This window comes from Puntigrus tetrazona, chromosome 24 (genome assembly GCF_018831695.1).
Source record: "Puntigrus tetrazona isolate hp1 chromosome 24, ASM1883169v1, whole genome shotgun sequence".
In the NCBI taxonomy this organism is placed as follows: domain Eukaryota; kingdom Metazoa; phylum Chordata; class Actinopteri; order Cypriniformes; family Cyprinidae; genus Puntigrus; species Puntigrus tetrazona.
This window is the reverse complement of record NC_056722.1, coordinates 4,352,433-4,365,308: the sequence shown is the minus strand read 5'-3', so window position 1 is coordinate 4,365,308 and position 12,876 is coordinate 4,352,433. Positions and strand designations below refer to the sequence as shown.

At 39.0% G+C, this 12,876-nt stretch overlaps 3 protein-coding genes across 3 annotated transcripts in view; 2 read left to right on the top strand and 1 right to left on the bottom strand.

Moving 5' to 3' along the window:
• Window positions 1-192, bottom strand: part of sspo (SCO-spondin) — a 91,866-nt gene extending 91,674 nt beyond the window's left edge. The window contains 1 exon segment of the mRNA XM_043227054.1: window positions 159-192. Within this exon segment, the coding sequence (XP_043082989.1) occupies window positions 159-192 (34 nt within the window).
• A 2,171-nt stretch (window positions 193-2,363) lies between these two features.
• aoc1 (amine oxidase copper containing 1) lies at window positions 2,364-7,132 on the top strand. The gene is made up of 5 exons (XM_043225605.1): window positions 2,364-2,501; window positions 3,886-5,430; window positions 5,564-5,852; window positions 5,943-6,075; window positions 6,539-7,132. Exons 2-5 carry the CDS (start codon window positions 3,894-3,896, stop codon window positions 6,806-6,808), a joined length of 2,229 nt encoding a protein of 742 aa, XP_043081540.1. The 5' UTR covers window positions 2,364-2,501; window positions 3,886-3,893; the 3' UTR covers window positions 6,809-7,132.
• Window positions 7,133-7,497: 365 nt separating this feature from the next.
• On the top strand, window positions 7,498-11,309 carry LOC122330189. The gene is given in 3 exon segments (XM_043227053.1): window positions 7,498-7,613; window positions 9,820-10,294; window positions 10,296-11,309. Coding segments are annotated over 3 exon segments (1,605 nt in total).
• Window positions 11,310-12,876: the final 1,567 nt, after the last annotated feature.

Below are 12,876 nucleotides of genomic sequence, written 5' to 3'. Positions count from 1 at the left end.
TCCTCCAAATCATTAACATGCAGAGTTTAACCTACAGAGTGTAAACAAGACAGTTTCAAACACCGATCCATTTGTTTAGCCGTAGTATATACAACATTAGCTTACGTTTCCATCCAGTTTTCACACGATCCATACACTATTGTGCTTGAACGACTGACCTCTGACCTTTAGGAGAGGTTTGACTCTTTGCATGTCAAAGACTTCCTCTAATCCTAGTTTGACATGTAAAGTCACTCTATAGGTTAGTTGGTTTGACTTCCTAAAGGATGCAAATAAGAGCATTTCAAACACTGATCCATTTGTTTGAGATTAGGTTTGCATTTAAGTTTTTTAACACTGCCGAAAATGTAAAAACGCTCTCCTTGATTGGGTTAAACACGCCTTCCAGAACAGCCTCTGTTTTGTCTTCCTAACAGATTTAGTATGAGAAAGAGATGGAGCAGATGGACAATAACTAAAGCAATCTGCACATGCAGTCACTAGTCTGAGAAAAAGACATCAAAATGTGTCAAAAACTAGTTTAATCTGAAATATAGAAAGCATGGGATGAAATAAAATGATGTCTAAATGATTGTATCTCTGTTTTATTACTGCAAATGCTTGTTTTGACACTACTAAAAGTAATATTTATATTCAAAAGAATTAGGAAAATGGAACAATATACAACCTTAATAAGTAAAAATATCAGTTTCGGTTATGATGCTTGGAAAAAAAAAGAGCCTGAAATAAATATACTTCAGTATTGCATAATTCAAGGTTTATTTGTCTCTTCTTTTGAGCTTTTTAATGTTTATAACATGTTTTTTCAGCTAAACATCTGCATCGCAAAAATGTAAACGGCCAAGGCATTGTTAATATTTGTAAAGCCAGAAACCTGATTATAATTATTATATCTGGACTAAAACGGTCGCAGTTTAAACATAACGCAGATACGGTCTTATAAAACTGAGAGCCAGCAGAAAAGAACTTCTAAACTTGAGACGTTAATATAAATACTGAGCATATAACAGATTACTACTTTCAGATGGTCGATATAAGTGCTTGTCATTAAATTCTCTGCAGGCCAGGGTTATGAAAGAGGCAAGCCAATAATTAACCATAAGAGTGTCACACTAGGTTGGTAATGACGGCCTGTTTCATATCAGCTGGTTTTGACCGATCATATTTCTGTGGCGTGAATCTAACAGCCTCTATAGTGCAATAACTGCTTCAGCTGCCTGTCCAATTCCCAGTCCCATATCGCTCATACTGTAATTCACTTCAGCTGTCAGATTTGTGCTTCACCCTGTTGAAAGCATGTACATGAGCTGTATCGATGTAGCATATGTGAACTAGCTCTTTTTATTTTCGGATCTTTTTCATGCTGTTGGTGCTTTTGAAACATCTTTAATATGTCTGGCATCGTCAGTTGAATGACTGTGGGTTATCCACTAAACGTTAACATTGAAAGCGTGAAGACTGCACCTAAACTCATGCAATAATTGTGTATGGCAAAGCATTTAATACGCACTCATTGTTAACTGCTAGTATTTTGACTATTCAATACAATCACATAACAGATGCTGTTATTGGCGTCTTTTCGTGCCATAGTTGTTTTACGTTACCTTTGTGCGCTGTATAACTTGCATAATACTGTGCATTTACATTGCATTATTTATGTAAGTGTGTTAGTGCTGTGAAACGAGGAATCACGATTAACTGCATCCAAAATGTGTTTTTGTTTACATAATGTATGTGTGTGTGCTGTGTATATATAAATGCTCACACGTGCATGCATATATTTAATAAAAATGTTACATTTGTATATTAAATATATTTATACAAATACATACATGCATATGCACGTGTGTGTTTATAATAACACATATAAACAAAAACTTTTATTTAGAATGCGATGAAATGCTTGTTTTCCCATGATATATTCCATATTTCATATGCATTATAATGCATTTTGCAAAGCAGTTTAAATTCCACATAAATATATAGCAATTATGTCGTGCACCATATGTCACGACCAGGTTGCAATATATGTGCCCAAAACTATATTGCTAAAGGTAAAATAACAGTAAAATTGAAGAAAATATGACAAGTTGGAAGACGAGATAATATCAGTTTGGATAAATTTTCGTTTTTTTCAGCGAATTGGCCAAAATGCAATATACTGTACAGTATGTGTTACATATAAACAGTGCAAACACCTGTCAGCTGTGTGGTAATAATACTCAGTTTTACACTAAAACAGATTGTGACAGTGCACTGATAATGCAAGCAAACCCATCAATCATCTCCTGCTTTGTACTTCTGAAGTTTTATGATCTTATGCTGGCCAATCACCTTCTTTTTGAGAGAGGTGGGTGGTTGATAAAAGCAGAAACATCAGAGCAGTACGATTCAGAAGAGGACTGCATCCACTCTCTGATCCAAAAAACACATTGCGGCTGTAGCAACGACACTTTCGGGGGATTCATCCAGCCTTGCAAACTTGGTGACGGTCCCTGAAGGTAAGCTCTTTCATCGATTTTTAATAATTGCTGCTATCGTTAGGCGCTTATTTATATTCTAATTACAAGGTGAGTCACTGGACCTTTTTGCAAAGGAGGGTTACATAATAGTGCAATTGAATCGACACAGCTGCAGAAAATGTTAGAAACAGTGCTAAATGCAGAAAGAACACAGTGACATTTCGTGCGGCAAAGAAGATCCTAAAAAACATTACAGCTTTTGGGTGCCGAAAAAACAACATCAGACTGAGAATTGCCCGTTACAGAAGGAAGATTGCCAACAGCCCTCGCTGGGGTAATTAAATACAGCGTATTGGTTTATCTTAGTCAACCAATGCAGAAGAAAAAACAGCAGAAAGCTGTAAGGAAGAAAGAGAGGTGTCGGCTCACACCATACTTGTATCTTTATTACTGTAATTTGGTTCAGATTTTCTGTGCAAAGGACGCACCGATTCCAAAGGGGAGGCGGTTTACAAATGATAACCTATGCTTACAAGAGCAGATTGATCTAGATAAGAGACTTTGCAACTACATGTCAACTAGCAGTCATTAGAGTAGACTGTCTGCTTAGTATCTTTTAATACTTTATTTTGATGGCTGCACAACAAACTGACTACGAGAAACTTGGCAAATATATGGCAACTTATTTTACTAACCCTAAACCTACCCTAACAGTCTACTCTGAGAGTTAGTAGACAAGTAGTTTCAAATTAATGAGAACTAGTTGACATATAGTTGACGCGTAGTTACTTATAGTTAGTAGAATGACTAAAGTGCACTTTCAAAACAAAGTGTAACTGAGTTTAAAAGGCTTTACATTGAAGTTACTAAGTCTGAGAATGTACAAAAGATTGAATATATGGATGAATAGATACTATCTATCTATCTATTTATCTATCTATCTATCGTATCAATCCATAACTTCAACCTTTCGTAAACCTGATGAATGGGTGGATGGAACTTGGCATATAAGATTGTTTTGGGGGAGTTTTGTTCATTCTTTTTAGGAAAACATTCGGATAATTTGGTAAAAATATAGCATATAGAGTTATGCAAAGGTATGGTCATAGTTTGAAAGCACCATGAAAAGTTTGTGTTAGAAATATTGGTTTTAGAAGAGGCAGCAGAAACTTAAAGAGTAGGTCATCTAAACTAGCAGCAATTACTATGTCGGTCTAAGCTGGTTATTGCTGGTTTGGTTGGACTGTTGGACAATTGTAGCCATGCTGGTTCATCACCAGTAAACACAACTGGAGTGGTTTAAGGTTGCTGCTTATGGTAGCTAAGAAGCTTGATTGAGACCAACACACAAGTTTGTTAAAATTAGTATAGTAAACCTTAAAACTAAAGTGATGTGACATGAGTGGCTTGTTAATTTTTACAGGAGCCAAGATGTGGTTCTCCTGGATGCTACTCCTGGCTTCTATAGCTACGTCCACCACTTCATCAAGAAGCCGTGAGTGGGCTCATCACGGAGCTTCGATGTTTGCTGATCTCACTCCCCAAGAGATGAACGGCGTGAGAGACTACTTATACTCCTGCAGCGAGCTGGGCCTTACCTCGGCACTAGACAAGTCCCTCAAGAAGAACAGCATCCTGCTTATGGAGCTGCACGTTCCTCGCAAGCATGAGGCTCTCCGTGCCCTGGATAGAGGACAGGCGAAACCTTCACGGCAGGCACAAGTGGTGGTGCAGTTCGGCAACCAGGCGGTGCCAAATGTGACGGAGTATGTCGTCGGACCCTTACCTTTCCCAAGGTCTTACCAGGTGAAGACATTCAAGGGCGACCGTAAAATCAGTTTTGAGTCTAGGCCGATCTCCAGTGTGGAGTACGGGCATCTCAATGTGGTTTTGGAGAAGATAGGAGCTAAAGCAAACAAGATCCTGCAAGAGAGCACCGGGTTTACTTACGGAAACTGCACTAATCGTTGCTTGACCTTCTCCGACATCGCTCCTCGTGGGTTGGCACCAGGAGAGAGACGGACTTGGATCATGCTGCAGAAGTTTGTGGAGGGCTACTTCATCCATCCGGTGGGCTTCGAGGTCCTCGTGAACCACAAAGATTTGGATCACAAAAAATGGACCGTAGACAAGGTGTGGTACAACGGGCAATATTTTGACAGTGTGGAGGAGCTTGTGGAGAGGTACGAGAAGGGGACGATCGATAAACTCAAGCTGCAGGAGCATGATGAGGACGATCTTTTCTCAACCTACATTCCCCGTGGACACATGAATACACCGACGAACATTCATGGAGCAAAGCTTGTTGAACCCCAAGGACGCAGATTCCAGGTGGATGGAAACTTTGTGGAATATGCCGGATGGTCCTTTGCATATAGAGTTCGCTCTTCGGCTGGCTTGCAGATCTTTGATCTTCGCTTTAATGGAGAGAGAATTGCATACGAGATTGCACTGCAAGAAGCAATCGCTTTCTACTCTGGAGATACTCCGGCTGCCATGCAAACCAAATACATTGATGCCGGATGGGCGATGGGCACTTCGGATTATGAGTTGTCACCTGGAATCGACTGTCCAGAAATTGCTCATTTTGTAGACCTTTATCATTACTATGACACGGACAAACCTGTGCGTTACAGAAACGCACTTTGCATCTTTGAAATGACCACTGCGCTTCCTCTGAGGAGACACTTCAATAGCAACTTCCAAGGTGGCTTCAATTTCTACGGAGGCTTGGAAAACCATGTCCTGGTTGTCAGAACTACGTCTACGGTGTACAACTACGACTACATCTGGGACTTTGTCTTCTACCAGAATGGCGTAATGGAGTCTAGAGTGAGTGCGACTGGGTACATCCATGCTACGTTCTTTACGGAAAACGGACTGAACTATGGAACCAGGGTTTACAACTATGTTCTTGGCAACTTGCACACCCATTTAATTCATTACAAAGTGGACCTTGACATCGCAGGTGAGTTTAGCTCTTGATTTATTATCAGTGTACATTCTGAAGTCAAATAACAATCTATTTTGTGTAACAAATCTAAGCCAACTGCATAAAGTTTCACTAAATAGAGATGATTCTGCTATTTCTTTTTGTACAGGGAGGGACAACAGCTTTGAAACCATTGATCTGAAATATGTTAACTTTACCAACCCCTGGAGCCCAGGGCACAACATTGTGCAATCAAAACTCCACAGGACTCAGCATGAAACTGAACGTAGTGCTGCCTTCCGCTTTGGCAAGAAGTTTCCTAAATACTTGCACTTCTACAATCCCAATCAAAACAACAAGTGGGGGCATAAGAAGAGCTATCGGATACAGTATAACTCACATGCTAACAGTGTTTTGCCCAGGGGGTGGAGGGAGGAAAATGGTATCACGTGGTCAAGGTAGGCCATAGCAATACATTTTAAAGGAATAGCAGATTTCTGTTTTTTCTGTGTTTCTCGAGCAAATATTTGTTGTGTTGTTGATTGCAGATACCCGCTGGCTGTAACCAGACACAAAGACAATGAGGTCACCAGCACTAGCATCTACACTCAAAATGACCCTTGGGAGCCTGTTGTTTCTTTCGAGGAATTCATTCGCAACAATGAAAACATTGTTAACCAGGTACACAGACTAATAGCGACTTGAAGAGTTATTTGAGTTTGGGCTCAACTCCAAATGGGCAGTGCAAATGAAAAAAGGGTTCTCCTGGACACTAAATAAATAAAAATATTAAAATAACATAAAAAATTAAACAAACACTTTCGGTTCACTTGTAGGTTTATTTTAGTATAAGTATTATTAGGGATTTTTTTTTATTTGAAAGTTTTTATTTTAGGGTTTCTATTTCCATTTGTTTCAGATTTTAGCAATATTGTAATTGGTATTTTTTTATATGTTTTATAGTTTTTTATTGATTATAATTTCAGTCAATATATATATATATATATATATATATATATATATATATATATATATATATATATATATATATGTATATATATATATATGGATAAATTATGGATAATTAAGAAAAATATATATAAAAATCTAAAAATACTCAATTGACAATTATGTTTCTTGGTAGGATTTGGTTGCCTGGGTAACGGTGGGATTCTTACACATCCCTCATTCTGAAGACATTCCCAACACAGCGACTCCAGGGAACTCAGTGGGATTCTTCCTGCGTCCCTTCAACTTTTTCGACGAGGACCCTTCGCTCGCGTCCCGCAGCACGGTCATTGTGCGACCAGACGAGAAGGGCCAGCCGAAGGTTCAGAGATGGACTCCAGAGGTCGTAGGTCACTGTGTCTCAGACAAGCCTTTCTTCTACAACGGAACTTACGCTGGAGTCTAGACAGAGACTGAGCTCACTTCGTGTTATGTTAGTGTTTGTGTGATGTATATAAAGTGATCAAAAGCTGAAATCCGTGACAATAGATGCTTATGATGTCAAATATTCACAACCGTAGCAAATGAAGTGTGCTTTTTACAGGCAGCTGTACGAATAAACCTCAAATGCTTTAAATGTAAAACATAAAAACCTCATAAGCTTCTGATTTTTCACAGCCTAAACATGGTAAAGATCAGTATGGCAATACGAATATGTTTGAATACAAATCTCTGAAATAAATGTTGTAGTCATATTTTAATTATTTGCATAAAAAAACTATTTTGTTCATCTACATTGTTATATTATCATGACTGTTGAGCAGAAATTCTCTTTGTTTTTATTTAGCATAAGTTCTGTAAGACAAATATGACCATATGACGTACTTATACAGTTGTATTTTACAACTTACAATAATGCAGTAGGCAACTAAGAATTGGAAGATGGTGTAAATCTGCTTAATTGTAATGAAAATAATGCCAAAATTCCTTAAAATAAGCTCAATTTTCCTTTATGAAAAATATCATTATTTTTTCCGTTCGAATAGGGTTAGCAGTCTGATTGAGATTCACCTGCTGAAGTGTTTTCGAGAAAAATAATAATTTCGTGCTTGTGTATAATTTGCTGCTCCGTGAGTGGTGTTTATATCAGTCGTCATGGCAACCGCGAGCGGCGGGATGAAGAGGGGACCCTTGAGATCCGCGAGTGAGCGGATGTATCCATGGACGGAGCTTATCGACGGAGAACATCCAGGATGCAGGAGGCCGTATCCGTGAGCGGGAAACAGAGGCTCCTTACACAAACACATCCATTCTGGAATCTCTCTGCAAACAGACCATAATTCACCTGCGGGGTCTCCCATGGAAACCTACAAGAGATGGGCGGAGAAAAAGAGAGCCATTTGATAAAATCTTACAATAATCTGACTTATTATAATCATTTGATCTTTAACTCATCACGACTCATCACGGTAGTCCTGTTTACGGGAACAAAAGAATATTGTTACAGCAAATTTTATTTCACATTTCTCACATTATCAGTTTATAAACTATGAACTCTTGATAATGTCAGATAAATTTGACAGAAAGGTCGGTAACAAAACATAAGCAGATCTTAAATTAGTTTTACTGGTAGTCCACTGCATGAAGAATGTTTGGGTATAATGTCACAGTTTGCTTTATTTCGCTATATATGCTCGCATAAATGAACTACAGTGTCCTGCACCTATTAGTAAAAATCAATACAAAAAATACATCTGATGTCTGAATAATTTTTGCTTTTACTGTACGTGTAAAATACACACATTTTAATATATTTAAATAAAATATATTTAATGCATTTTATTTTTTTAGTTCTAAAATGTTCTAATTCAGCGTGGCATTCTAATCGCTTTGAAACGCTTTGACAGCGCTGCTGGAAGATCGACATTCTCTCCCCTCTGTTTGCTCTGCTTTTTACAGTGTATGTTAAAGATGTCTGTACTAACGCTGGAACAGGACAGCAATGGAGTGGTAAAGCCGTCTTATATAGGGCAACCATTCTTTAAAAGTCACCATGCCAACCGCTAATGCATCACGTTACGACTAAACCCTTAGAAAACAAGTAGTTCTGTTTGTGAAGGATTTCTCATTTCACTCACACACACACACACACACTTAATAATAACGGCATAATAACGTGTTCACTATCAATTACCTCAATAGGATAAATATAGGCTTTCTTTCTTTTTACAGATATAGTTCCTACAATCAGTACTGTTTGGGATGTTTAGTGGCCTTTCTTTGGCCACTATATTAATCGTGGCAGATTTTCTCTGTCGTCATGACAACAGCAAAGCTTTCAATAGCGAAAACATATTGTTTCTGCAGCGAGAGCAATGACTGAATATTCAATTTCATATTTCACTCTTGCTGGCTGCATATCGGCGTCGTTGAATACTGCTTTGGGAAACACTGGCATCTACGGGCCTTGCGGGGAAACTGCATCGGTCTCTATTTCAAACACTACTGACACCAGTGAAGTGCCTCTTCGGAAAATGCTTTCCGTGTCCGGGAAATTCTGGCGTCAGGATAATATGACATTGCTCATCATGTCTCGAATCCCGTCACGAATACCCAGAACGCTCAAGGTGAAAACGATTGTAAATCCTTTAGAGAACGAATGTTAAAGCGTACTCTCCGATCTACTTTGTTTTAGTAGATTCTTGTCTTTCGCAGTATTTCGAGCGGACAGATCGTCAACTACAAACTTTGGCGTCAGTCTGGTTGCGGTGACACGTTGGCGGTGTACGCTTTAAAAGACAAACAACATTCCTTTCGAGCACATACTCGTGTTTGACTTGTGCTATAAACCGAACTCCAACTAGAGGCCTACCGGATCGGACAAAGGACGCTCGCCACGCAGACTGTGGACACTTCACTAGTTTTGTGCGTAAATAAAATCATTTGCAAGGGTGTTTTCTTACACACGAAACAGAGATTAAAATGACTAAAATGTTGCTTTCATTCTTGGTGGGGTTTGTTTTCACATTTTTAGGCTTGCAAATGGACAAAATTAGTTATTACAAGTCACGTGCACGTAAACGCTTGTATTAAATGTTATGGTTACTTCCCTAACTGCAAACAATAAAAACTATAACCTGGGTCTTTGCTCTCCTCACGTCTGAAGTCTTCAAAACCACGAAGCAGTATTGCACAAAGACCAGAAGATCAGTTTTAATCATTTTAGTTTTCTGAAAGAAGAGTTCCCCAATGGCAGATTTCCTCGAATGAGATTTATTCATTCTATTTATTGAATTTATCTATTTTGTGCACGTATTGTTACATCATGGTTAACACGTCCAGTAAACTGCACGAAATGCCATGTTTTTCTCTTTTAACATGACAGAGAAGAAACTACGGCCAATTTGAACGAAGAATCATCCAAAATTGATGAAATGATCAAGAAAAGCATCTTAATGATACCGTCTTCAAACCAAGACAAGACAATACGGAGCAGTCTGAAAGATATAGAAAAACGGCCTTGGGGGAGAAAAAGAAACCCCATAAAACCCTTCTCCTGGCTGGAGAAACTGGAGCAGGAAAAACAACCCTCATCAATGTGATGATCAACTACTTGTTGGGCGTAAAGAGAGAAGACCAGGTCTGGTTTGAGATCACGGATGATGAGAGCGACCGAACATCAGCTGAGAGTCAGACCTCCATCATCACCGTTTACGGGTTTTATCTACAAGAGAGTCCAGTCCATTTAACACTCATCGACACACCAGGATATGGAGACACCCGCGGAATCGATCATGATAAAGAGATTGCCATGAGTTTATGCAGCTTAAGTAAATCTGCAGAAGACATCGAAATAAATGCAGTCTGTCTGGTGATCAAAGCAGCAGAGAATCGTCTCTCCGACAGACAAGTCTACATATTTGATGCTGTTCAGTCTTTATTTGGAAGAGATGAAAGCTGAAAACATCGTCTTGCTCATCACACACTCATTTGGCGTTCTACATAGAAATGCCCTGATGGCTGTAAAAGAGGCTAAAGTCAAGTGTGCGGTAAACGACAAGAATCAGCCCGTGTTTTTCCTGTTTGACAACTGTCAGTCAGAACCTGCTGATGAAGAGGACGGTGAAGAATACGGTGACCGTGATCAAATGCTGGATCATTCATGGAATCGCAGTATGAGAGGAATGGCAGGCTTTTTCAACTTTTTTGACAGCATAAATCCGAAGCCCCTGAAGATGACTCGAGATGTGTTACAACAACGAAAGCAGCTGGAGGCACAGATGTCCAATCTGAAAGAACAAGTGGAAATGATAGAATTAAAGCAAGAGGAGCTGAAACAAAATCAAGCAGCTCTGGAGCAGAACAAGGAATACGTCAAAACCAATAAAAACTTTGAGTATGAAGTTGACGTGCTCTACAAAGAAAGGGCGGATATTGATCCCGCCGTAGCCAAAGAGGCGACCTGCTGCAGCGTCTGTGAGGAGAACTGTCATTACCCAGAATGCTGGTGGGTCAGAGATCTCTCATGGTGTAGCGTGATGAGAGAAAAGCACTGCAAAGTGTGCACTAATAGATGCCACTACAGCAAACACGTCAAAGAAGCCAAAATATATATAACAAAGACAAGGACAGAGAAGAGGACGTATGAAGATTTAAAGAAGGAATATGACGGTAAGATCGGAGATGGTGTGTCGTTGGTGAAAAAACTGGAAGAAGAACTGCATGAATTAGAGAAAAAGAAACTGAAGCTGGTGATGGATGCCTTTTACTACGTGGAAAAACTGGAGATGATCGCGCTCAACACCGACGCTCTGATCACGCTCCAGCACATCGATTTCATAATCAAGAAGCTGAAGGAAATCCAAGAGCCTGAAAAGGCTGATGTCCTGGAAGGCATCAAGAAAAGAGCAGGAACAGAAAAACAAGGAGCGCTTGGATACGTCTCGAAGCATTTCCTAAAGAAGTAATAATAAAGCTTTTCTGTTTCAGAAGCCACCAGCAGAGGTGTCATGGTGTTTTTGATGTACCGTTGTCGTTTAAGGCTGTAACTCGCTAGAATATAATTCGAGAATACAATGGGTTATTGTTTCATTTGACTGTTTTTTTGTTTAATTTAGGATAAGAGGTGATTTGTGGCCACATACTTGTTTGTTTCACTGTTATGAGCCTAAAGCCCATCATTAGTTACAGGAGCCCGTAAGGTAGTAACTTTATCAATCAATCAATCAATCAATCTTTTTATTTATATAGCGCTTTTAACAACACAGGTTGCATCAAAGCACTGTACAGTATAAAGTAGAAGAGTATAATAATAGGGATGTATAATGATGAGAGTGAACAATTTGTTATTAAATGCAGAGACGGTCTCTGTGATCAATTCAACGATAATCACTAGAAGTTAAGTGTCCCCAACAAAGCAAGCCAGAGGAACCAAAACCCCATCCATACAGAATGAAGAAAAAAACCTTGGGAGAAACCAGACTGAGTTAGGGTCAGTTCTCCTCTGACTGGACGCCCAGCACTTAACTTCCAGTTCAATTTTAAACACAGCTGTGTCAGATAGTGTGTGTGTGTGTGTGTGTGTGTGTGTGTGTGTGTGCAGCAGGAGGTTTAGGTTGCCCCAGGTTATTTTCCGCTTGCATTCGCATCGCCAGCAGGAACCCAGAAGTGACGTGAGCAGACGGAAAGCTATGCGATTTAAGCTCTGCATTCAACAACCTAAACAACAAAACAACGGAGGTTATTGTGATCGGAACTGTGCTTTTTATTTATACACTGGGTTTCATGATCACCGAAGTAGCATGTAGACGGATGGGTTATGCGAAAGAAAGAGCAAAATTGCGAAAATGTACACATGTGATTATGTCTTTTGACACTTCAGCTCAAATGCTTTCGGCCAATCAGCGGTCACTTACGCCGCTGGTAGGACTGTTTTAGACCCTACTCTGAAGTAGGAGCTAGTTTAGTTCCTCTAAAAGCAGTTCCTCAAACTGAAATCGTTCATAGTTGCGTCTTTACATTTAAGTGTCCTGCAAGAGACACACGTGTGGATGTTTAACGTCGTGAGTGTGATTGTAATTCTGCCATAGCGATTTTTGTGATATTCCTCATTATCTTGATTTCTTTTTTTGGTCGTTGTTGTTATTCTGGCCTTGTCTGCCCCTGGCATTAAACCCCTATTTGTAAAATAAATTCCTGTAATTCAACATCTCACTTTGAGACTCTTCTCTGTCACAATAGTTTCTTACGTCTGTTAAAACAAGATTTAATTATAATAAAATTTAGGTATTCAGATGGTGAGTTATTCAAAGCAGAGAAGCAATCTATCTATTTAAAATCTATTTTGGTCTAATAAAATCTAATAATTGTGGTCATTATTATTTCATTTCAACTACATTTTTAAAACATTTAGTTGGCAAAATACTGAGAAAAATCACCTTGTTCGAATAAGCCAATGCATATTAATAATTAAATATTAGTTTTAATATATTTATTGTAGATAAGGTAATTTTCACCCACGCAATGTATTTTTGG

What these genes read in the sequence shown, in the direction of transcription:
- aoc1 (XM_043225605.1), top strand. Translation starts at nt 3,894, where the DNA reads ATGTGGTTCTCCTGGATGCTACTCCTGGCTTCTATAGCTACGTCCACC. An exon ending in AATGGTATCACGTGGTCAAG is followed by an intron (nt 5,853 to 5,942) that starts GTAGGCCATAGC and finishes TGTTGATTGCAG; the next exon opens with ATACCCGCTGGCTGTAACCA. An exon ending in ATGAAAACATTGTTAACCAG is followed by an intron (nt 6,076 to 6,538) that starts GTACACAGACTA and finishes GTTTCTTGGTAG; the next exon opens with GATTTGGTTGCCTGGGTAAC.